Source organism: Lentinula edodes (assembly GCF_021015755.1).
Source record: "Lentinula edodes strain Le(Bin) 0899 ss11 chromosome Unknown C8R40scaffold_2, whole genome shotgun sequence".
NCBI classification, from domain to species: Eukaryota; Fungi; Basidiomycota; class Agaricomycetes; order Agaricales; family Omphalotaceae; genus Lentinula; species Lentinula edodes.
In genome coordinates this window covers 916,602-939,947 of record NW_025764308.1, presented here as the reverse complement: position 1 = coordinate 939,947, position 23,346 = coordinate 916,602, and the positions used below count along the sequence as shown (strand labels likewise).

The window sequence follows — 23,346 nt, the reverse complement described above, 5'->3', positions numbered from 1 at the left end:
GTCAATTACTTCCCCGATGCCGGAAAAGGTCGGCTTTGCAACAGAACTCATTGGAGAGGTCGTCTCTGGAGGTTACGTTCCCCAGGCAAGTTTTTGGTTGAATGATATTTTTTTTTGTTTTTTATCTGACTTTGTACTGAACCACATTGGGATTACTTACAGAAACAGCTCGTCTTTGGGCTCACTCGAAAAGCGACAAGCAGGCGTCTTCTTAGACGCGTCTATGGCCAATACCGACCAAAATCCTTCTATTTCATCGGAGTCGTCAGATCAAGAGGTGAAGCAGCTGGAGAGCCCATTAAACGCAAGCCAAAGTGTCTCTCAAGGATCCAATGTGCCCGACAGTAATTCAATTACTACCTCTGGCTCTGTCAGTGATACAATGGACAGCAAGGGCTCTCCAGCTATCTCTTCAAACAATACCTCCCATTCTCGTCCGACACTCGTCCAGCTCGGCTCAAATACTACATCAGCCGCTCAACATCCAAAAAAGTACAGTGCATCCAACATCAATAAGAAGTTTTTGGAGCAAAACTCTACGTCGACGACGGTACCACCAGCTTTTGGTTCAAATTCAGCTAGATTGGGAGGTACAGAATACATCTAGCGCTATATTTTCAGAATCTAAAATTTCCGACAGGGAGACCTGCAGTACAATCCTCTTCTTCCCCTTCCCATCCTCGTCTAGTAACGACTAAGCTCACCGCTACCACTCAACTGGCACCTTCGCCAGGTCCCAGCTGGTCCCGGCCTTCATCTGTCACTCCACCAGTTGCTAATTCTTCGGTCTCAGCGCCCAATGGCATCTCATCCTTGGCACCTACACCATCTCAAGCGTCGGCCTCTACATCCGTACCTGCAGCACCCCAGCTTCCCCACATTGGCAAAGTCATTCAGCCCCAACCTCGATCGCTAGGGTTAGGTCAGACGGTGCATAGAGACGCTGGACACGCAGCAGGACCAAGTCAAGGGAAGCCAGCGTGGGGAAACGTGAATCCTGCAGTAGCAGCAGGTGCTACACGTGCGGATCCTCGAACACAGAGTGATTTTCCTACTGCTGCAGAAGTTGCTCAAAGTGAGCTGGATTCATTTCAAGAAACGGCAGTATGTCTTACAATAATGCAATTTCAGGTCGCAGCAAGTCAAAACCGCCCAGAGATATGGAGTCCGAGGCAGAGGCGGCTCATAAACAGGCAAGAATGGAAGAGGCAGATACGTTTCGAGGGGTACATCTGGATCCAAACGCCCACCATTGGGATGAGGTGTGTGGTTTGAATGTTATCTCACTCTTAAATCTAATTCTTTTCGAATGCCGATAGATGGAAGAAGACGACGATAATTTCCTCGACGGCGTCATTGAATTTGGCGATGGGAGACAGTACAAAGTCGACACAAACGACGGTCCAGCGCCATCCGCATCTCCTCCACAAGTAAGTACCCGCGAGCCGACAACTTCGTCACAAGAGCATCCAGAACCTGTCCGCAAGGAAGATCGCTTCGCAGACGATTTCGACAGGAGCTGGCCACGCACGAAGGACATGTCAACGCCCACATCAGACTTCGCTCATCTTCCCGCCTCTCGAGCACCGCACAATATTTCTCCTTCGACCTCTCAGTCTGCCCATTCTCCGGTGGAAGCGTCGAGGGTACTCTTTAACGAACGGTCAAACAGACTGGAGCCTTACAATAACTCCAGGGAGTTGGGTCGGTCTACCCAAGGTTCAGATTCGCGATTCGTTCGTAGTCCTGCTTCTGCTACGTTTAACGTCAGCAGTAATAACATACAATTGCTACAGAAGCCTGCACCTGGGGAAGGATCACACCGTGTCTGGGGGTATAATGATGCGAATGAAAAGCAGAGGGAGCATGAAATACCACGTAGAGAGATGCAACCGGTGTCACCGCAGCAACAACACTTACCGCATCGTAGCCCGCGCGCAGGACCAGGTCATTTCCCTTCGTCTTCATTTGACCGGGATCTTCCACCAGAACACCGTGGCCGACGCTTATCAAATATGGGGCCTCCACCTGTTCCATTTCATGCTACAAACCGTACTCCAAGCTTTAGGGATAACGGTAGACAACTACCTCCGCATCTTGTTAATGGTCCACCCATCACTCCCTCCTTCGAGCGTAGACAGTCCTCTCGAGATTCTCGGTACTCTGCTAGGCCTTCATCGTCAGCGGGACAGTCTTCTGTTCGGCATCCATCTCAATCTCCTGTTTTGTCGCATGCCCATGCATCGGTGTCATCCCCCATCACTGTCTCTACTGAACCCTCTGTTTCAACGCCTCAGGTCTCGGCGGCGGCGTTAGAAGACATTAAAAAGGATCTGATGCAGAGTGGGGCTGCTAGAGCCAAACAACGACGTCAGCAGGAAGAGGAAGAGAGAGAAAAGGAAAAGGAGAGAGCAAGACGGAAAGCAGCAGAAATTGAGGCCCGTTTGGTTGAAGAAAAGGAGAAAGCGAAACAAGAAAAAGTCAAAGTCGAGGCATCCTCACAACCTCCTCCAACAGTGGTGGAATCTCAGGTAAGGACATCTCAATTTATTTAAATGACTTTTTTCTCATTCAGCTTTGTACCAAGGAGGCTAAGGTGTCTGCTATCATCGAAGAAGCAGTTTCCAGTGTGCAAATCAAACCAACCTCTACCTCGGGTGTGAACGGTGTTTCTTTCGAAAAACCGCTTCTCCGTAGACTTTCGACTACGAGGATGCCACCACAAGATGCCTCTCGCCCACCTTTTGCCCGAAAATCTTCCTCCTTTGCTTTACCTACACCTGCTACTACTTCCGGTACAGCAGAATCATGGAGAATCAAACCTTCCGCGGTTGCTCCTCCGCCATCTTCCCAACCACCATCAGCAACTACAGAGAAATCCCGTGCCATGTCGTTTGCCACGCCTCCGCCTTCTGCTTTGGACCATGTAGAATCATTAACAGATCTCGAGGTTGTGGATTATTCAGATTTGGCCGAATTCATGGGAGTTCCAGAGAAAATGGAGGAGGAGCAGTCAAAAGATCTTCAAGACACTCAGTCGGAGACTGTATCTCCTTCTAAATCACGTCGACCCGTTGCAAGTGACTTTTTCGAGGAAGAATCTCCATCAGTTATCGTTTCGTCGACTTCAACTGTGCGATCTGATACTGGAGCCTGGAGGACGAACAACGGGGTGCCTACTGTGATATCCCTCGTCGATGAAAATGCTCCAAATGATGCTGTTTCTCAATCGGAGGTGGCAGTCCCTGAAGTGGTGGTACCAGTGCTGTCCAAACAGGCACCCGTGGACCAAAACCTTGTTCACACAGTTCCTCCGCATATACCACCAACGGCGGCACGGCGTAGTCAGTACAACAAGGAGGCAGCGATGTCTGCTCTTGACGACGCCATGTCTCGGATCAGGGGTGCTTTGGATGTGATGCACGAGAAAGATCACAGATCTTCCGAGCTAGACCAAGCTGCCCCTCGTACACTCTTTCCCTCATCACCCATGCCGTCCAATCGCTGGGTTCCTCCAGCCCTAAGAGAGTCTCGACCTACCGAGACGTTTGCAACAACGTGCCCAGAGCCGCCGAAGTCTCCAAAGTCATGGAAAGTTTTCACAGTCAACCTTCCGACAACGTCTACTCCCAGGGATCCTATTCCTCGCAAACAACTGGAACTATTCAATAAAATACAGCCTGTACGGTGGGATATACTGTCTTTTACTCCTCCTGTAGAAGGCATGTCACGGCGAGAATTCACTCTGAACGACGTATTGTTCCGAAAGCCATACTCGTATGGCGGCTACAAGGGAAAATCGAAGTATCGAGTCCGAATACCGAAATCTGTCCTTAAAGTGAACCTCCCCTCTCAGAATGTAACCGCTCGACCCTCAACAGCTAGTAAATTGACTGGTGCTGACGGTGCTTCAACATGGCGCAAACCTACAACGACAACAGGCAAGATAGAGCTAGAACCTTCTGTTGGGCTAGACACAACGAGTAGATCACCGCCGCCAGAACCAGAGCCCGAGCCGGTATCTCAAGTCAAAAAAGGCGAAGAAGTATTAGCCGAAAGTGAAGATACCTCTGTTGCACCGATGCGTTCGAGATATCAACCGAAGATGCCCGCGGGCTCAGGAGTCGCTTTCTACCGCAACGCACACTTGAGTACAGAGTCAGGATTGAAATCTTCTGTGAGCTTTTTTGCTGCGAATGAGTTGGAAATACCGTCGAATACGTCTCCCGAAGACGCTCAGACTATTCTGATAGCACAGGATTTACTTCCTAATGCTGTATCTACAGCCAATACACAGCCGTCACCTTCGTCCTCGAGCACCGTGAATTCTTTACCAGTTAAATCATCTCCATCAACCTCCCAGTATGGTCTGCCTTCATTGATTCCTAGCGGTAAAGCCGAGAGTAAAAGTTCTGATGATTCGGTATGTTTAATTAGTTGGTTTATTGGCGGATAGAAGCTGATGCTCTTGTGTACTAGCCGGATCGTGTACCTCTCACTCCTCCAGCACACCATACTTCACCTTGGGCTAGGTCGTCACTTGGAATAGCGGTGAAGGAGTCCCCTGTTCGGAGACCAGATCCAGAACATTTGAAAGCAGTATGGTCACAGACATCCAACCAGCCTGGGTTGCATCCCGTGAACTCACTGGACGGAATAACGGATGACTTGCCCACTGTTCCATTCACTATTCAAGATGTAAAATCTGAAGATGGTCAAACACCACCCCCAACGACAGTCGCATCATCCAGAATGTCGTTACATGACGTAACCCGAGCCTTTCAGCAGGTTCCCTCTTCGCCAAGCATTTCTTCACATCGACCAACGATATCTCCTCCCTCAACGACAGCCCCAGTCGCACGGCCCACGCCGACGTACAACTATCATCCTACCCCAGCCCAACCTCCCAACCAAAATGCGAGACCACCGTATCCCTATCACCCTCCTCCAATGATGAGCCATTCGCCAGCACCTAGCGCAATGTTTTCCCACCCAAGTCCCATGCCCAACCGAATGCAAGTCAATGGACAACCACTGTACAGTCCTGTGTGGATGCCCTTGCAGAATCCGAACGCACAGAGTTCTCCAATGATGAGACCCATGACCGCTTCGTATCCCGCTCCATCGATGATGCCCTATCATCCGTCCCCAGGAGCACCACAACCAATGTATGCCCTGCCTCCGCCCAACATGCCCCCGCCTATTCAGCAGAACGGGACACCAACTCGTGGGCGGACGGTATCAATGATGAGTCCTGCTATGTCGCATGCTGTTCCTGCCATACCTATATATACTGGGAGTCCGGCGATGATGTCTGTGCATGCAGGACGAGGTGGCGCGGCTCCGGTACGAAACGACGGTTCCCACCCACCTCACCAACCCTATGCTCCTCCTACAGGCTCATTTACCGGGGCACGATCAACCTGGTAGGCGACGTATATCTGTACATAGCTTTCTATGCTTCTTGAAATGCCCTATTTTTTTTCTGTTTTTGCAGTTACTTCCAAGTACATTTACTTCGCATGTTTCATATGGTCAAACAATTGTTGTCCTATGCAATCGAACACAATATTGTTGTTTGATTCTTGCAAACAGTAAGACAATAAGTAACATCTATGAACTAGCATGATAAGATATTCAAGAGGCAAACTGAACAGCTGTCTCTGCAGCCTCGTCTAAGCTGTCAAAGGCTGTTATCTTCAATCCTGAGTCTTTGATCATTCTGAGAAGATGAATTTTAGTATTTCATCCTGGCAGTGTTTGATACAACATACTGTTTTGCTTCGTTCTCCTTTGTACCCTTCAATCTGACGACCAAAGGAATTTTGAGCTCAAGTTCCTTAGTGGCTTTGATGACACCCTCTGCAATGTAGTCGCAGCGCATGATACCTGTGAACGAGGTCAGTCTAAAGGTGTTCAGCTCTTGAATAACCAGCAGTGTATACCTCCGAAGATATTGATGAAAATGCTCTTAACTTTAGGGTCAGCCAGCAGAATTTCGAATGCCTTCTTCACAGTTTCAGGAGTGGCGCCTCTATGAGTTCGAAAATATCACCATTAGATTCGTTATCCACCAATTTCAGATCGCTTACCCTCCGACATCAAGGAAATTGGCGGGGTTACCACCATGAAGTGACAAGACATCCATGGTAGCCATTGCAAGTCCAGCACCGTTAACCAAGCAGCCAATGCTTCCATCGAGCTTGATGAAATTAAGGTTGGCTTTCTGTGCCTCAACCTCGGAAGCCTCCTCTTGTGAGACATCACGGAGAGAAAAGACATCCTGTTGACGGAATTCGGCGTTGTCATCAAAGCCAAACTTGGCATCCATACAGAGCACTTTTCCATCAGTCGTCTCGGCCATTGGGTTGATTTCAATTTGGGTGGCGTCCTTTTCTTTGAAGATGCGGTAAAGGTTGATGAAGATGTCTGCTGCCTCGTCGGCAGCGCTGTCCTTGAAGCCAAGCTTGCCTGCGACAGCAAGGGCCTCTGGTTTGGTGAGTCCGGTATTGAAGTTGATTGGTGTCGTGATGATAGCAGATGGGTCCTTTGCGGCGACTTCCTCAATGTTCATACCACCTTGAGCTGATGCGACGAGGACAACACCCTGAGTGACACGGTCGTTTAGAACAGCGACGTAGTATTCATGACTAGGATCGCGACGCTCGGCTAGCATAACCTGAAGATAAAAAGTCAGTATGTAGATATAAGTATGAACTGGAAAGTGCACGATCTAACAGCATTGCAAATACGACCACCAGCGCCGGTCTGTTTCGTGATAAGTTTCGACCCGAGCATCTTCTCCGCGTATTCTTTTGCTTGTTCAGGACTGAAAGCGCGTCATTTGATAGATAAATGCAAGATAACTTTGATTCCATACCTATCAACCATGTGGACACCGCCTTGCAACCCAGTGTCGAATTTGCCCTTTCCGCGTCCACCTGCGAGAACTTGAGCTTTGATGACAAGTCGGTTATGACCTTGAATCAAAAGAGTCGAAAAAATTTCAATGAGGAAAGATTGCAGCTACGAGACGTGACTAGTTATTACCGAAACTCTTTGCTACATCGAATGCTTCCTGAGGAGAGCTGGCAGCTATGCTTTTGGGCGTTGGAATGCCATACTACTCATGTTCCCGGAAGATGAGTAACCAGTGAATGGTGGGTCGATGTTAACTGACCGAATTGAGAAGCTTGACGGATTGATATTCGTGAATGGACAGAGAACGCTTCTGACCAGCAGATGCAGCCTGAATAGATTATCAGCCAATGTGGCCCGGTAGAATTGGTTGTCTGGCAAGCTTACACGAGCTAACGAGCCCACTTTCCTGAGAGACGAAAGCATATCGGAGATTAAGGATGGAGGACAAATTGCAGTTGTTTAAATAACTTTTAACGCCGCGCTTTCACGGACCAATTCACGGAAGAGTCGGAAGGCCTTCAACCCTAACCCTGATAAACACATAAATTCGGTTTTCGCATGTTTTCGGGTTCTTATAATCAGAGCGACGACGACGGTTGAACATTTTCCTTTCATTTTTCTACCAGTCTCTCTCCAACATGTTGGCAAAGCTCTGGCAGAGAGACGAAATCCTCTCCTTGAGTTCGGAAAACTTGGGTTAATGGGTTTTTCGAAATTAGGTGGAAGGAACAGTCAAAGAAAACTCGTTGTAACTCGTATTCATTCTTGTACACTTGTTGTATCATCGAAATTTAGGGCTGACAGGCAAGAATTTTGCCTCATTGTAACCGCATTGTGGTGCTGAAAATTGTATAAAGACTCGTATGCGTGTTGTTAGATGGCCTCGAATTTCAAGATGTCTCTTGCTTCGCAACCACTACCGTCAATGACGATTCAGTTTGATGAAAATACCACAAACTTAAAAGATCTTCTCTTCGTTGCTCAGACTGTTCTTGAGCAAGCCGTCGACTTACTCGACAACGATCTAAAAGAAGACGAACAATTGACAGTGCCTTCCAAGTTTCTGCCTGGATCAACAATTGGTGCGTTCCACACCCGATGTTGAATTTGCCCATACTGAACTAGGTTTCTACAAGGCAAACATTTGCGACATGCTCGAGACCATTTTGAGCTGCTGCTGATTTGTATCACCTCACCGCCACCTTATGTTCTGAATTACGATAGTCGAAGCCGCAACACTCCAATGGAAACCAGCCGAAAAGCTGCTCGAACAGCTTTACTGGATACTATTCGACGTTTACAAACCATCGTCCCCACCTCTAACTGGAACGAATCCATTACTTTGAATGCTGTCACTCCTTTTCCTCAGGTATAACGTTCGCTGATTGGAATTAGATCAACTCGTAACTTAAACTGATAATTAGACTTTTCAAACAACATTTGCACGGGAATTATGGTTTGCAGGTCTTCATTGTGTTCATCACTGGTCAATGGTGAGTCTCATTAGCATACCTTTCGACCAGACAGACTCTGAGAACTAAGTAGGTCCGGGTAATCGCTGGCGAAATGGCAAGTGGATCGACTTCCTTATCGTTCAATTATCCGATATCCATTCGCTTTGCAGAACATAAATGTCGGAGACGATTGCTTCGGATTTGCCCCGTCAACTCTGGTCGCCTCTGGTGCGCCACCTCATACTCTCATCATATCCACAGTTTTCCGATGTTATACAGGTCGCGAGCATTCATTAGGCAAGGCAATAGCCAAGATATGACTTTGAACACAACTTCATGTCGGGACCCAGGAGGATTGAGTGGGTAAATCTAGTATTAGTACTATAAGGCTTGAATATATTACTTTTAATCTAATCCTGTTCAACCTACTTTACCACCTCCCATTCTCTTTCTCTTGTCAGGATCCAAAATCGACTTCCTCAATCTGATACTCTTCGGCGTAATCTCAATCAACTCATCATCAGCCATATACGCCATACTCTCCTCTAGCGTCATCACCCTCGGCGATGCCATCACAATCTTGTCGTCTGCGCCTGCCGACCGAAAGTTCGTGAGCTGCTTTTTCAAACACGGGTTAACGTAGATGTCCTGGGCCTTTGAACATTCGCCGACGACCATTCCAGGGTAAACATCAGTTTGTGGATGGATGAATAGTACTCCGCGAGCTTGGAGAGGTGCCATGGCGTAGGCAGAGGACTCCCCGTTGGCCATAGAGATTAAGGAGCCGTTCCGTCCGGTATCGATGGGCCCCTTGTAGGGTTGGTAGTCCTTGAAGTAATGATTGAGGGTTCTGATAAGGATCCATTATTTAATCTGCGAGGGAAGAACCACGGATTATTGCTCACCCTTCTCCATGAACATCGTTCTTGAACTCTCCAGCCATGTATCCAATCAGGCCTCGAGCAGGAACATCCATTTCAATCTTGACCCAACCTTCCTCGGGATCCCCGTTCTCATACAAATGCATTTCGCCCTTCCTCATTGTGAGTCTCTCGATAACCTTGCCAGCATACTCTTCGCGGACATTGATCGTACACGATTCAATGGGTTCGAGTTTCCCACCTTTGACGTCTGGGTCAGGTATCATGACTGCTTTCGGAGGGCCAATGGTAAGCTCAAATCCTTCTCTGCGTAGAGTCTCGAAGAGAACTCCCAGATGGAGAACACCTCTACCACGAAGTTCCAGCGCTTCGGAAGTGGGGCCCGGGAGGACTTTGAGAGCCACGTTAGTTTCGGCTTCTTTGTATATGCGGTCCCGGATGACTTGGGAGGTCAGTTTGCTACCTTCACGACCGGCAAAGGGAGCATCGTTAGGGTAGACGAACATGGAAATCGTAGGCGGGTCGATGGGCGTGGTCTGAATGAAAACATGTTAGAGAAAGTCGATGTGAAGCATTACAGCTATTTACCTCGAGAGGTTTTGGACCCTCCGTGCCCCAGCCCTCTCTAGAAACTAAACTGACATTGACGCCACCTCCCTTGACCATCTTTATCCCAGCAATGCTTACAATCTCACCAGCGGTAGCAGTATCCTTCTCAACACGGTCCATCCCAATGCGACTAAAAATTTTCTTGACCTTGCCTCCACCACATTCATTTCCGTCCGCATCGAGTGCCAAGATATTGTCACCGACTTTGAGAGACCCAGATTCGATACGTCCGAGATAAAGCATACCAACATACGAGTCGTTCTCAATCTGGACTGTAAGCATGGAAAACGGCCCGTCAGCTGTGAGATGGGTCGGTGGCGGGACATGTGAAAGGATCAAGTCGAAAAGAGGTGTCATTTGCGTGGTAACGTCGCCTTCAGTAGATGCATCTTCGATGGGTACGGCACCAATGACAGGTACTTCGGGTTGAGCCCAACCTTGTTTTGCAGACGCGTAAAGTAGAGGGTATTCCATTTGCTCATCCGTAGCTCCCAGTGTTGCAAAAAGGTCGAAAAGGTCGCTTTCTACCTGTGCGGGACGCGAAGTAGACCGGTCAGCTTTGTTCATGACGACCAGAGGTCTGGATATCAAAACGTTCATATAGGATACAGCAGATCAGACTGGTTGAACATGACTCACTTGAGGCCTCTGCTCAGAGCTTTCGATAAGACGAAACGTGTCTGTGTCATTGGTCCTTCTGTCGCGTCCACAATCAAGGCAACACCATCAACCATACTCATGATACGCTCCACTTCTCCACCAAAGTCTGCGTGTCCAGGAGTGTCAACGATATTAATGAGGTTGCCCTTGTACATTATGCTAGTACATTTTGACAAAATTGTGATTCCGCGCTCTTTTTCAAGATCGTTCGAGTCCATGACCCGGGTAATGAATCCACCATCAACAGCAGAGTCCGCTGTCGTTCCAGCCATAGAAGACGATGTCGGAGTGAGCTGCAGCTGCTCAAGAGCACTCAGTCTTTTCAAGGTTCCGGATTGACGCAAAAGCTGGTCGACGAGAGTAGTTTTACCATGGTCGACTGTCGAAATATCCGGCTGTCAAATCAATTTTTTTTTTTCATAGAGGACCTGCATACCATGGGCAATAATAGCAATATTCCTGATGTGTTCTGTGGGAAGTACACCGTCTGTGGTTGTCGCAAGAGTTCTAATTAGATATTTAGAGGTATATGGAGGCCGGACTGCCGAAAACGTCTTCCAGAGAGACCGACATCGCAGCATAACTTGAAGGCGGAAATAAACGTAAAGCGCCCGTGAAAGTGCCACAAATAAAAAGTCTAGCGCCACGCTTCATCTGATTCCCAAATTGATCCATTCCGAGAAATCTGAATCATTAGAAATCTCGCTTTGCGTTTGAACCACTATGTCAATGGAACCTCTGGACGGTGAAAATCAAAAGAAACGAGTTGTACGTCGTCGCTGGACCTTCTCGTCGTTTTCTTCGCAGCCGATTGTCCCTTTTCAGTGTTATTTCTTCGACTCGGACATTGGAGGTTTCCACTATGGCCCTGGACATCCGTAAGGGTCTCTCTACACATGTTCCGCTAGTAATTTACGACCCCCTTCAGTATGAAGCCCACGAGAATACGGATGTGCCATTCCTTGGTGATGAATTATGGCTTGTACAAGAAGATGGAGATATTCGTACGTCTGATCTACTTACAGCTCTTTCTCTTTCTAATGTGTTTGTCTGCTCAGCGGGCAAAACCCGCGACAAAACGCGAGATGACCCAATTTCATTCGGATGAGTATGTCGATTTCTTGAGCAAAATTACTCCCAGTAATATGAACTCGTTCGTACGAGAACAACATAAATGTCCGTTGGTTCATGTAATCTGACTGGTGTCTCTTGGTAGTGCTGACTTTCATTTATTTTCAGACAATGTTGGAGATGATTGTCCTGTATTCGACGGATTATTCGATTATTGCTCGATATCTGCTGGTGGATCTATGGGTCGGTACTCTCTTCGAGTCTAGTCTCAGTCGGCTATATGATTTTCTTCAGAGGGTGCTGCGCGGTTATCTCGAGACAAGTGTGATATTGCAGTAAACTGGGCTGGAGGACTTCATCACGCGAAAAAGAGTGAGGCGAGCGGATTCTGCTATGTCAATGGTGTGTTTTGTTCCTGTCAATAATACGCACATAATAACTATAAGCTCATCTATCTGTGTTGCAGACATTGTATTGGGTATACTTGAGTTACTACGGTAAGATCTCATCGATTCTTGTCAAGCCTGTCAATACCGACACGGACTAAAAATTGAAAACAAGATACCACAAACGTGTTTTGTACATCGACATCGACGTACACCATGGAGATGGTGTGGAAGAAGCGTTTTACACTACAGATCGCGTTATGACCTGCAGTTTTCACAAATATGGAGAATACTTCCCTGGAACAGGTGAACTACGAGTAAGTTACTTATCGAGCAGCCTTCTAAAGGCATCTGAAAACGAATTGTGATAAAAACCGCAGGATGTAGGTGTAATCAAGGGGAAATACCACGCGCTCAACTTCCCTCTACGTGACGGAATCTCGGACGAAAATTACAAGTCTGTTTTTGAGCCGGTGACCCCCTTTTCGGTCGGCTTGGGTTTCCTTACAATACTCATCTTGGTAACGGGCAGGTCATTAAACAAGTAATGGAATCATACGATCCGTCCGCGATTGTTCTGCAATGTGGGACGGACTCTTTATCTGGTGACAAACTCGGTTGTTTGAACTTGTCCATGAAAGGTTTGCGTCCTGATGACTTTCCAAGAATAAATGTTGCTGATGTTTATGTTCATATACGTGGGTAATAGGACACGCAAACTGTGTCAAGTTCGTCAAATCCTTCAACAAGCCACTGTTACTTCTTGGCGGAGGTGGTTATACGATGCGGAACGTTAGTCGAGCATGGGCCTATGAGACTGGCCTTGCTGCTGGGGTGGAACTTGGCCCTGGTCCGTATAATTCGATGTACTCGTTTCTAACGAAATTCACGTTGCTTTCAGATATACCGGTGAACGAATATTACGAGTACTTTGGACCTGACTATCAGCTCGATGTGAAATCGTCAAACGCCGATGACTTGAACACACCAGCATATCTCAACCGGGTGAAGCAGATTGTGATGGAGAATTTGCGGCATTGCGGCGGGGCGCCCAGCGTACAGATGACAGGTAATGCCCAATTGTCTAATCTCTCTATGTTCATAAGGAATTTTATCTCTACCAGATATCCCTACCTTGCCCATTGACGCAGAAATGGACGACCCAAACGCAGATGAAGACTTGATCCCTCGAGACACTCGACGCTCACAACGACTCCTAGACTCCCGAATCCAAAATGACGGAGAACTTTCCGACTCTGACGACGAAGGCGAAGGTGGGCGTCGGAATCATGCCCGACATCGAGACTCGGACAGCGTAGAAAGCGGAGGCGGAATCTCCGGACGTAAATACGGTCTCGGAGCGGGGATTATGCATACAAGCGCAGCTCCGACGCATGGTGCAGGGCCTAGTGGACATGTTACGAACGTACGAGTGTTTTCGACTCCGAAGGCGTCATCGATGGAAGTGGATACTCTCTCTCTGCCTGCTGAGATTGAGGATGTGGAGGTAAAGATGGAGAACGGAAGCGAAGGAGGGGGAAGGGAAAAATCCGACTCAATGGATATCGATTCCTCTTCAGCGACAACACCCGCTGAAATTGCATCTGAAGCACCGCTAGGTTCGACATTGAATTTGAGCTAGGTGGAAGAACTGGTTATCATATTTGCTTTGTATCCTGCTGCTACCATGTTTATTTTTATATTGCCGTCCTTTCGCCAAGAAAGCTCCTGATCATTCAGCGGATAGCAGGTTGTATCGAGGTATATGACTAGAGAAAGAAGTGATCTATCCTGCCTATGAAGACTATAGTAAGATGCTGTGCGTAATAAGAGGATTTCTGAAGTAGAGATGCATTGTGAGAAGAGAAGAGAGAAGCCTATAGAAACATCTTTCCGCATGATTAGATTACACAAGACGACGTTCGAACGAATAATAGAAGGATGAAGAGGGTCTTGATGCTGAGGCCATGACGAGATAATGATAGCAACTGTGAAAGCGAAGGAAACGTTATGACGAAGAATACGCATAGAAGGACTGTTTCGTTCAACGTTTTCGGGTCGAAGTTTCCGCAGCAGAGCCGAGAGCCTTCAACTTTGCGTAAACTTCGTCATCCTCGAATATGTCAGTTTCTCCTTCAATCGTTGTTGAGGAGTGGCATGTCGCCGCATGCTTCCACCTGCATCAATCACATAGTGAGCTGCAGCTGAGTTAAGTGATAGTAATGGCAACGCACCAGAAAAGCTCCTTCACTTTCACCTCGACATCCTTGATACCTTCCACCGCAACCCATTTCATGCATTTGTGGCACATTCCCTCTTTCATCGTGGTTTTCTCGCTTTTGTGATTGGATGATCTGGATGTCATTCGGAAGGCGAGAGGGGGAGAGAAGGGCATAGACGACGATGCGGATATTCCTGAGTGAAAGATATCAGGTGGTATTGGGCCTTGAGCATAAATGACACTTTACGCACCATGACTATACTGCATATGGTAACTATCACAGCGGAAGTGATGAGCAAAAGATGTGGAATCCCGGAATAATGTACTCTGGAGCATCGAATAGGTTAATCGGAGCTGAATGTTATGGTGATACAGTACCCACCACTTATAAGCAGAGAACTTCATTGCCAACCAGACCTTCTTCCCTTCTCCGCCTCGTTCAACCTCCTCTATGCAGATCGGACACATACCCATCTTGTCCTTCCCTTTACCTTTGACGAATCTAGGTGTATAAAGGTCGAATGCGTTTCGAGGAGGGTTGTAATTTCCACCAGGATGAGCTTTTTTGAATATGTCGCATTCGGAGCTGACGAAGAAATGAAAGTCATTGTGTCTAAATTTCCCTGGATAAATGCTCGGTAAATGCCACTAACCTGTCCTGAACTTTGAAGTAAGAGCTTGCAGGAAAGCGTCGATAAAATAAAGGAAAAACGTCATTGGATATTTCCAGAGTGGTGGGCGTGTTATCCAAAACAATCTCTCGCGGGAATGTACGCTCAGTAAAAGTAGGAGTGGTTTCTGTTGCAGACGAAGAAGTTGAGGCTACTGGTTGATTCGTTGCCCTTGAGGGACCTGAGACAGCAGATGATTGGTTTCGACGCGCTTCTGCAAGAGGTTTTTCAGGCGAAGAAAAGGTATCGGATGACCCGTTGTCATGTTGTCTTTCTAGTCTCTCCTTTTCTTGTAGCGCCAAAAGATAGTTGGACCGCGCTCGTTTAGGCGGACAAGCGGGCGATGGAGAATTTTCAAGTTCGTAGGGTCGTTTTCGCGCGCTGTGGATGGCGAGAGACGAAGGGACATTCTGCGGAAGACTGTCCTTCATGAAGGACGGATCAGCGATAGATTCGTCATCAGTCACGGGAGTCAAGGGACTCGACAACGTTGCCACGGCGGCAAGCGCCGCTGAAGCTGTGGGAGATTTTTTGGGCGTTTGTAACACAAAAGGAGAAAACAAAGAGTCGACATGTTTGCAGACCGTATCCGCTGAAGCCTTTTCCTTTCCCGGAATGAAATTACCGCTGCCTTCAGAGACAGTGGCCTCGGTGAAATCGGCAGGACGTAGTCGAAAGGAGCGAGAGGGTGATCGATGAATCACTGGAGACACATCGGTTTGATTCGGAACCAGCTCCGTGGCGTCACATGAAGTGTTGTATATTCCTCCAAGCTGAAAACGATAGAAATTGGGGACACCACTGATAATAGGGGAGGCCGGCATGGCAGAACTAGACGACAGTGAAGACGATGATCGTGATGGGGAATAATCCAGCGATGGAGTCATACTGTCTGAAGACATTTTTTGAATTGAGCCTCGAGAAGCAGACGGTTTTACAGGGGTAGAGAAAAGCGATCGAAGAGATTTATAGCCGCCTAGAGTTCCGTCTGGAAGAGATGCATGTGCTGTTGCTCGCGCAAAAGAATACTGGAACGGTGAAGTTTCTGAAATCATATTTGGCAATTCGTTGGCACGGGGGCGGCCCGGATTTGGCGCTTGCTTGCTGGGCGAAGGTGAATGAAAGGTACGAGAACGAGACGATATTTGAGCAATTGAAGGCGAGATATGGATAGAGTAGCTTGGAGTCATATCTAGAGAAATTTGAGGAAGGATATCTTCTCTCCGAGCGCTTTTGTTTCTGCCAATCGCGGTGAACGCGCCAGAGGAAATTGTCGACGGAGCGTGAAATGCTTGAAACTCAGAATCGAAGCTTCCGGGTTCTGAAGGAGAAGATTGAAGCTCATTAGAAAGTTTGTAGTCCTCGTCAATGAACAGAGCGCCTTGTGACTCTGGCAAAGTAAAGTCGAATTCGTATACATGACCGTAGTACGTTGCTGGAGTCTCAGACGCGTCCAAGCTGTATGGACGCGGGCTATAAGGCAGGTCGAAAGAGTATATGTTGTCCATGTCGATTTTGAGATGAAAGAAGAGGAGAGAAAAGGTCGAAAAGAATAATATCCACGCCACCGCGTTATTTGGTCATCCTTATCAAGGGCGCTAATCTCCAAATTGGGTTTCTCCCGAGTCTCCCTCATTGTTCAGCAATTTAAGCAAAACCTAAACGCTTGATTTGAGTATACCGACCCTCGATGATCCTTTCAAAAAGGCGTTCGAAATTATGAATTGTCATGGCCTCAATCCCAGGAGAAACCTCATGGCATGCATGTCTTGAACTTTGCGGAGCTCAGGGGGTCATGCATCTGCAAAACCTGGATTTTCGAGTAAAAATTTCCCAGCACTTCCCAGCATTTCCCAATGCTTCCCAGCAAAAATCTCGTCATGAAGTATCTGTTGAGTGCTCTCAGTGTTGTTGATGCTCTCAGCTGCTTTGGATGCTTTCAAACTGACTAAAATCTGAAAGACAAAATTGACGGAAGAGAAAGTAATCATGGAAATAACGGCATAATGTTGATATAAACATAAACATAAACATGTAATGTTTGGACCTCCATAATCGCCTAGTAGTAATACTCTTCTTCAGTTAGTTTACTATTTTGCTGTACTGGTAAGACAAGGATCGACTTTATCTAAAGTAAAAAAGAGTTCTTTGTTGAAATATTTATTCAAGAAAAATTCATCGCTGTGGTATTGGCTGGAACTTCTTGTTAAAGAAGCGTGAGGAGTACTTCTATAACGAGGGCAAATATCCACCAAAGAGCGAAATTGAGAGACAGGTATAATATCACCAAAAGGAGTGCCATCGACTCTTCTAGCTCTTTTGAGGACAAAGCATCCTGAGGAATAATCAGGAAAGTGTGATGGCCAAGCATTATATCCAGGAAGACTTCGATACTCAAGAGGTGGAGGAGGCTGATTTACTACATCTAATCGTTCACAGTAAGCCAAAAACCTATGAGTACCATCCACGGGTGGAGAGGGCTTTCTAGGCTGAGCGACTGTAAAGATTATTTTCACCAAAACAACACAGTGTCCTAGAAGGGAAACAAGTGCAGTTATATCCCAACGGACACAACAAAGTAAGTATTAAGCCGACCTTCCAAAGAACTCCTTGGCCATTCAAAGCTTGAATTGATATTGACAACTGCGGCATTCTGTCGTCCAAATTCCCAGCCAGGGCTAGGAGGGGCCGCAAATATAGTATGGGAATCCGCAAGTATATCAGTATTGAAGTAAGTTTTTGTTTGGATACGGATCCTAGACCAAACTTTCACTCTTGTAAAGGGTAATGAAATCGACTGATTCAATGATCGTCTGCCCCCTATAACAAAAGTCTGTGTTTTTGCTTGAATCCGTTCCAGGAAATCGAGACAAGCCCCAGAGAAGTCGGGAAGAGAATAGAGGTCACTGACTTGTTCTATCGTTAGCGTTTTGAGGTCAGGATCACGATTGACCTTAAATGCTGAGATTTCTCCAGAGACGTTATCTGTAAAGATACGCAGAGGTAGAAGAGCTGAGGCATCCTGCTTCAACAGACGCGCCTTTAAAAAGAAGTTCTGTTTGGGACGGAATGAGCCAAACAGCTTTTGGGATACTGGGTTAAGGCGGGTGATCAGTTCTTCTGAGGATGATATCTTGGCATCAACTTCTTCGTCTTCTTTGTCTCTTTCTTCTCTATCATGTCCTATATCGCCTCTACCCTCATCACCCTCAATATCGTCAAGACGGAAGTCAACTCCAGCGTCTACCATAGCTGTCACCAGATCAAACCTTCTAACTCTACTTTGGCGATCTAAATGTCTGCATATCTGGACTTCAAAGTCATGATTATTTCCGGATCTAGCAGGATCCTTCACGAGAGTAATATGAGCATGCTCAGTAGTGTCTGCTGTCCACTGCATTATGGGTCCAGAGGCAGAAATGCTGGGCGCAACACTTTGCATGAATTCCAATTTTGGGATCTCCCAGTGGACGATAGGAACTCCTTTGGGATTAACCCGAGCTTTCAGGTCCTGAATAATGTCCTTATTTTCGTGAAACTCATTGAGTGCAGTTTGAACTCTAAGAGTCGAAGTTTGGTTGAATCTTGGTGCCTGTCCAGCATAGCGAAAATCCATTAGCGCCCTGAGAGCAGTGATGAATTTCGGTATAACAGCACCAGAGATGAGGGGAATGAGGTATCTTTGAACATCTCTCTGCGCTCTACCAGTCACCTGCTTCAAACTTGAGATACCCTCTTTGAAGCTGCGATAACCAACAATTGGCTGATGTATCGAGAATCTAAAATCGATATGACTGGCTCCAACAGCTTGTATAGCCCATTTCGCGTCATGGTCCCAGAACATTTTGTGCCAGTGGTGTAGGGGTTCAGGAGTGAGAAATTCACATGGCTCTGCCAGAGGCCAGTCTCTCCAAAAAGGAGAAACTACACCATTGGTCCGTGCAGTTACTGAAGCTCTTTGATATGCGGGAAGATCCTGAGGAAAAATGTTCCGTGCTTGAATACTATCTATAGCCTGCAGAGTAGCTGTAGCTAGACGAGGAGGGTGAAGTTTTCCATCTCCAAAATCTTTATAAATTGCTTGAGTGAAAGGAGAAGTTTTGCCGCCAGTACAGGCGATCAAAGAGGCTTCTGGTGTATCGACAATGGCGCTAGCCAAGGGAGTGTAGCAAACCCTGACTTGCCCTACAGGATCGCTCATCAAGCAGCCGATACTAGCTGCAGTTTTGAGTGGTTCCAGAACGATATCCAAACATTCATGATACAGCCGATTTTCAAGTACACCACGCACGGAGGTTTTTCTTTCGATATATTTTGGAACAGGGAGAAGTGCGAGAAGATTAAACAAATATAGAGAAGCTTTCGACAATAGATCAGTATCTATATTTGCCAAAGATATCAACAAGGGATGAGCTACATGATTTCCAGTAATGACAGAGACTGTTGTCTTATCAGATGATAGGATCGTGCCTAACAGAGTCGCTCCTTCTGGAAGCTGGCTCTAGATTTTGATTAGAGATAGACAGTTCAACATTTATGTGTGGTCTACTCACCTGCATTTGCCAAGCTCTATTTCCTGATAGCCAGGAATCATAAACGCGGACTAATTTCCGGGAATCCTCGAATATTTGCAGTGGAGTGAAGTTGAGGGAGTCGCATATCAAAGGACTCTTCATCAAGTCCTGAAGAACTTCAACAGCGTTTCTGTAATACAGGACCACGGGAGTTCTGGAAGGATAGAGTGGAGTAGTTTTCATAACTCTCGCTCTCCATGTTGGAACAGGAGGAAGAAGGTCGGTAATTTCATGCAATCTTTGTGCTGTCTTGAATGATAGATTATTCTGTTTTGTCTATATTGTTCAGCTAAGAGATCATATGGATACAATGCAAGACCTACAAGCTCGAGCTGGAGATAATGATCGATTTCTTGCATAGAAAGGGATGAGTTGAGCAAAAAGCTTGCCATCTCCCATTCAGGTCTAGATGAGAATGGATAGTAGAGATTTTCCTTTCTCTCCTCAGAGAAGCGATCATCATTGAAGTCGTCCAGATATGTGGCCCCACAGCTGACAACTTTACCTGCCCCAGGAAAGTGTATCGTACATGGCCCTGAGGTAGCTTCACCACTATCGACATCCATGAAACTCTCCATCGAGGAATTTCCTTGTGAGTCATAACCAGGAGATGGCGATGGAGGGGTTGAAGGGATAGAAGGATTTTCCGAGGTGACTGTGGCTGCTATAGTTGATAGAGGTACCAAACCAGGCTTATAGTTACAGAGTGTTTGCTTGACATGGCTACGGCGTCCAGCTTCAGTTTTACATAGATGCCCACAATAGCGACAAGTAAAAGACATGAGGACTAGTGTTCAGAGGATTTAGACGTCAACATTGACATAAACAAACTGTGGGAATATCTTTGGCCTCTCTTATTAGGTGGGATTACCTTGTTTCTTGGAAGGGTTGGGAAGAAAGCATCAATGAGTTTAAGTAAAGGTTTACATTCTGTAATAAAATATGAATACTAGGAGCATTACAAAGCTAGTAACTGCAGCCATAGCGAGAAAAAGATGTAGGTTGTTGGCTGGCGCGGCGCCCTGATTACCATCCTTGTCCATATCAGCTTCAGAGGAAGGAAAATCGATAGCCGGCACCGCACGATGCAGAGGTGGTAGAGGAGGTGAGGGTGGTGGTAGAGGTGGTAGAAGCGGTGGTGAGGCCACCGAACGATCCAGAGGCGGTAGAGGTGGCGGTGGAGGCGGTGGAGGTGATAGAGGCGGACGAGGAGGTAGTGGAGGCGGTAGACTCCACCTCGCGAGTCCACTGCATGATCCAGAGGAGGTGGAGGAGGTGGACTCCACCTCATGATGCAGAGGAGGTAGATCCCCATGGAGATGAACGGCCGAAGTCCGCTGCACAATACAGAGGCAGGTGAGGCGGAAGAGGAGGTAGTGGAGGTGGTGGACTCTACCTCGTGAGTCCACCGAACGATCCAGAGGCAGTAGAGGTGGACGAGGCGGTGTACTCAACCTTGTGAGTACACTGCACGATCCAGAGGCAGTAGAGGTGGCGGTGGACTCCACCTCGTGAGTCCACCGAACGATCCAGAGGCGGACGAGATGGACGAGGCAGTGTACTCAACCTTAGTACACCGCACGATCCAGAGGTGGTGGAGGTGATAGCGGCGGACGAGGAGGTAGTGGAGGCGGTGGACTCCACCTCGTGAGTCCACCAAACAATCCACAGGCAGTAGAGGTGGACGAGGCGGTGTACTCACAAGGTTGAGTACACCGCACGATCCGGAGGTGGTAGAGGTGGTGGTGGAGGTGATAGCAGTGGACGAGGAGGTAGTGGAGGAGGAGGTAGTGGAGGCGGTGGACTCCAACTCGTGAGTCCACCAAACGATCCAGAGGAGGCGGTGGACTGGCGAGTCCACCGCACGATACAGAGGAGGTGGTGGAGGCAGGTGAGGCGGAAGAGGAGGTAGTGGAGGTGGTGGACTCTACCTCATGAGTCCACCGAACAATCCACAGGCAGTAGAGGTGGACGAGGCGGTAGAGGTGGTGGTGGAGGTGATAGCGGCGGACGGGGAGGTAGTGGAGGCGGTGGACTCCAACTCGTGAGTCCACCAAACGATCCAAAGGAGGCGGTGGACTGGCGAGTCCACCGCATGATACAGAGGAGGTGGTGGAGGCGGGTGAGGTACTTGAGGTAGCGCCTGACGTTGGGTCCTGATTACTTCTTGAGGTGAGTGGAAGTGGTGGTGGAGGTGGTAGAGGTGGTGGAAGTGGTGGTGGAAGTGGTGGAAGTGGTAGAGGCGGCAGTAGAGGTGGTGGAAGAGGCGGCAGAGGTGGTGGAGGTGGAAAACCAAAGTCAATTCAAAATAAGCGCCTCTTGTTAAGCGCCTTCCGGATTTGGAGCGACACTTGCTGGCAGCAAGTGTCGCTCCAAATCCGGAAGGCGCTTAACTAGACTCTTTTCTCTGATATTCTTTCCGAGCGCCGCTGTTATGCTTGGGGTCTAGCAATGTCGACATTCAGATTATCTGCAGCCCAGGCTTTGGCTTTGCAGAAGTACCTTCTTAGCAGAGAAGAAACCTTGCCTCTTGCCCTTCAAGAACTTATTGCAGTCCTTCCCTCTGGTGCCATTGATCATCAAGCTCAAGTTACTTCTTCCTCTTCTACTTCTCCAAGAGTCAGTCAGGTAATATTCTAGGACTTCCCTTACTTCCTTTTGATCTGACCAATCATAGGTTCACTCTAGACAGGCTTTATGTCCTAGTTGTTGTCAAGCAGGTCAAAGGGGCCCTTTAAGGCAAAATCTCTCTTCAACACAGTCCACTCCTAGGTACAGAGAAGCTAGTGTTGATGCTAGCTTCCCATCTTCGGCCTCTCATTCTTCCCTTCATCCTTCCCAGTTCCATCCCAAGTCGATTTCGCCTTCGCTCTCACGTTTACATTCACCCTTGCATCCACATTCACATCCGAGTTCACGTTCACGTTCGCGTTCGCGTTCGGGTCCACGTTTGGGTCCACGTTCGCGTTCGCGTTCGGGTCCACGTTCGGGTCCACATTCGCGTTCGCGTTCACATTCGGGTCCACGTTCGCGTTCGCGTTTGAGTCCACGTTCGGGTCCACGTTCGCGTTCGCGTTCGCATTCGGGTCCACGTTCGCGTTCGAGTCCACATTCGCATTCGCATTCGCGTCCGCGTCAACATTCTTCACATCCGCATTCACATTTGCCCATGCGTTCCCGTTCACCTTCCCGTTCACCCTTACGTCCACATCCGCATTCACCCATGCATTCCCATTCACATTCAGATTCTCACTCACGTTCACACTCAGATTCTCGCTCGCATTTGGATTTGGACTCTCGCTCGCATTCGAATTTGGATTCTCGCTTGCATTCAAATTTGGATTCCCACTCGCGTTCACATTCGAGTCCACGCTCACGTTTGGATTTGGATTTGGATTCTCGCTCGCGTTCACATTCGCGTTCACGCTCACGTTCGGATTTGGATTCCCACTTGCGTTCACATTCGAGTCCGCGCTCACGTTCGGATTCTTGCTCACGTTCACGCTCACATTCGGATTTGGTTTCACATTTAGAGCCACATTTAGAGCCACGTTCAGAGCCACAACCCAAGAGAAAACGCCGCAGATCTCAGAAAACCAAGGTCAATTCAACAGACTTAACTAGCGGAGGACCCAGTGATCCTACCTTTATTCATTGCCCTAGAAAAAGTGTACGTACAAGGAAGAGGCGTCGAATCGATCAGTATTCATATGATGACTCTACTGCTGGTCGTTTTGCTGTTGGGGACCATGCAGCGCAACCTTCTAGAGATGTTTCTGTGGACCTTACGAAGCAACTGGCGAGACTTTCGTTTGGCACCAGAACCTCTATTGGTCACGAGGATTATCTGAGCTGGGTGTCGGATCTAAAGGGGATGATAGAGGGAACGATAGACAAT

The 23,346-nt window shown here is 47.7% G+C and overlaps 8 protein-coding genes across 8 annotated transcripts; 4 read left to right on the top strand and 4 right to left on the bottom strand.

Moving 5' to 3' along the window:
* Positions 1-39: 39 nt before the first annotated feature.
* Positions 40-856, top strand: C8R40DRAFT_251877 (uncharacterized protein). Its single transcript, XM_046234491.1, has 2 exons — positions 40-85; positions 163-856. The coding sequence occupies exon 2, from the start codon at positions 224-226 to the stop codon at positions 605-607; it is 384 nt and encodes a 127-aa protein (XP_046091514.1). The 5' UTR covers positions 40-85; positions 163-223; the 3' UTR covers positions 608-856.
* Positions 857-5,542, top strand: C8R40DRAFT_252106 (uncharacterized protein). Its single transcript, XM_046234492.1, has 7 exons — positions 857-1,075; positions 1,132-1,262; positions 1,320-2,531; positions 2,591-4,003; positions 4,069-4,177; positions 4,233-4,423; positions 4,480-5,542. The coding sequence occupies exons 2-7, from the start codon at positions 1,161-1,163 to the stop codon at positions 5,428-5,430; spliced, it is 3,978 nt and encodes a 1,325-aa protein (XP_046091513.1). The 5' UTR covers positions 857-1,075; positions 1,132-1,160; the 3' UTR covers positions 5,431-5,542.
* On the bottom strand, positions 5,540-7,441 carry C8R40DRAFT_1243467 (succinate-CoA ligase). The gene is made up of 9 exons (XM_046233589.1): positions 7,306-7,441; positions 7,181-7,249; positions 7,051-7,123; positions 6,881-6,980; positions 6,739-6,829; positions 6,093-6,679; positions 5,946-6,034; positions 5,775-5,889; positions 5,540-5,722 (listed from the first exon to the last, which is right to left on the bottom strand). Exons 1-9 carry the CDS (start codon positions 7,342-7,344, stop codon positions 5,638-5,640), a joined length of 1,248 nt encoding a protein of 415 aa, XP_046091512.1. The 5' UTR covers positions 7,345-7,441; the 3' UTR covers positions 5,540-5,637.
* A 1-nt stretch (position 7,442) lies between these two features.
* Positions 7,443-8,766, top strand: C8R40DRAFT_1080099 (uncharacterized protein). Its single transcript, XM_046227075.1, has 7 exons — positions 7,443-7,725; positions 7,779-8,003; positions 8,058-8,290; positions 8,346-8,414; positions 8,467-8,490; positions 8,546-8,603; positions 8,655-8,766. The coding sequence occupies exons 2-7, from the start codon at positions 7,799-7,801 to the stop codon at positions 8,693-8,695; spliced, it is 630 nt and encodes a 209-aa protein (XP_046091511.1). The 5' UTR covers positions 7,443-7,725; positions 7,779-7,798; the 3' UTR covers positions 8,696-8,766.
* A 29-nt stretch (positions 8,767-8,795) lies between these two features.
* Positions 8,796-11,106, bottom strand: C8R40DRAFT_1033192 (GTP-binding protein TypA; the record flags this gene model as incomplete). Its single annotated transcript, XM_046223324.1, has 5 exons — positions 8,796-9,225; positions 9,281-9,792; positions 9,845-10,445; positions 10,505-10,904; positions 10,962-11,106. 5 exons carry the CDS (start codon positions 11,104-11,106, stop codon positions 8,796-8,798), a joined length of 2,088 nt encoding a protein of 695 aa, XP_046091510.1.
* Positions 11,107-11,248: 142 nt separating this feature from the next.
* On the top strand, positions 11,249-13,624 carry C8R40DRAFT_1165381 (histone deacetylase complex, catalytic component RPD3; the record flags this gene model as incomplete). Its single annotated transcript, XM_046230682.1, has 13 exons — positions 11,249-11,293; positions 11,351-11,403; positions 11,454-11,529; positions 11,584-11,701; positions 11,765-11,839; positions 11,891-11,998; positions 12,063-12,093; positions 12,158-12,299; positions 12,363-12,455; positions 12,515-12,623; positions 12,692-12,832; positions 12,884-13,051; positions 13,107-13,624. The coding sequence occupies 13 exons, from the start codon at positions 11,249-11,251 to the stop codon at positions 13,622-13,624; spliced, it is 1,677 nt and encodes a 558-aa protein (XP_046091509.1).
* A 201-nt stretch (positions 13,625-13,825) lies between these two features.
* On the bottom strand, positions 13,826-15,957 carry C8R40DRAFT_251830 (uncharacterized protein). The gene is made up of 5 exons (XM_046234490.1): positions 14,857-15,957; positions 14,589-14,789; positions 14,455-14,477; positions 14,217-14,397; positions 13,826-14,159 (listed from the first exon to the last, which is right to left on the bottom strand). The coding sequence occupies exons 1-5, from the start codon at positions 15,927-15,929 to the stop codon at positions 14,027-14,029; spliced, it is 1,611 nt and encodes a 536-aa protein (XP_046091508.1). The 5' UTR covers positions 15,930-15,957; the 3' UTR covers positions 13,826-14,026.
* A 1,007-nt stretch (positions 15,958-16,964) lies between these two features.
* Positions 16,965-20,014, bottom strand: C8R40DRAFT_1032643 (uncharacterized protein; the record flags this gene model as incomplete). Its single annotated transcript, XM_046223278.1, has 5 exons — positions 16,965-17,407; positions 17,470-18,889; positions 19,049-19,375; positions 19,428-19,724; positions 19,772-20,014. 5 exons carry the CDS (start codon positions 20,012-20,014, stop codon positions 16,965-16,967), a joined length of 2,730 nt encoding a protein of 909 aa, XP_046091507.1.
* Between the last annotated feature and the right edge of the window lie 3,332 nt (positions 20,015-23,346).

Bases quoted from the DNA above. Each gene is read 5' to 3' on its own strand.
- C8R40DRAFT_251877 (XM_046234491.1), top strand. From the start codon at position 224: ATGGCCAATACCGACCAAAATCCTTCTATTTCATCGGAGTCGTCAGAT.
- C8R40DRAFT_252106 (XM_046234492.1), top strand. From the start codon at position 1,161: ATGGAGTCCGAGGCAGAGGCGGCTCATAAACAGGCAAGAATGGAAGAG. The intron at 2,532-2,590 runs GTAAGGACATCT...TGTACCAAGGAG, and splicing joins CAACAGTGGTGGAATCTCAG to GCTAAGGTGTCTGCTATCAT. The intron at 4,178-4,232 runs GTGAGCTTTTTT...CGTCTCCCGAAG, and splicing joins AGTCAGGATTGAAATCTTCT to ACGCTCAGACTATTCTGATA.
- C8R40DRAFT_1243467 (XM_046233589.1), bottom strand. From the start codon at position 7,344: ATGCTTTCGTCTCTCAGGAAAGTGGGCTCGTTAGCTCGT. The intron at 6,981-7,050 runs GTAATAACTAGT...TTTTGATTCAAG, and splicing joins CGATGTAGCAAAGAGTTTCG to GTCATAACCGACTTGTCATC. The intron at 5,890-5,945 runs GTATACACTGCT...CCTCGTTCACAG, and splicing joins TTTCATCAATATCTTCGGAG to GTATCATGCGCTGCGACTAC.
- C8R40DRAFT_1080099 (XM_046227075.1), top strand. From the start codon at position 7,799: ATGGCCTCGAATTTCAAGATGTCTCTTGCTTCGCAACCACTACCGTCA. The intron at 8,004-8,057 runs GTGCGTTCCACA...GGTTTCTACAAG, and splicing joins TCTGCCTGGATCAACAATTG to GCAAACATTTGCGACATGCT. The intron at 8,291-8,345 runs GTATAACGTTCG...ACTGATAATTAG, and splicing joins CTGTCACTCCTTTTCCTCAG to ACTTTTCAAACAACATTTGC.
- C8R40DRAFT_251830 (XM_046234490.1), bottom strand. From the start codon at position 15,929: ATGATTTCAGAAACTTCACCGTTCCAGTATTCTTTTGCGCGAGCAACA. The intron at 14,790-14,856 runs GTTAGTGGCATT...TTTCTTCGTCAG, and splicing joins TACTTCAAAGTTCAGGACAG to CTCCGAATGCGACATATTCA. The intron at 14,478-14,588 runs GTGGTGGGTACT...CCGCTGTGATAG, and splicing joins ATGAAGTTCTCTGCTTATAA to TTACCATATGCAGTATAGTC.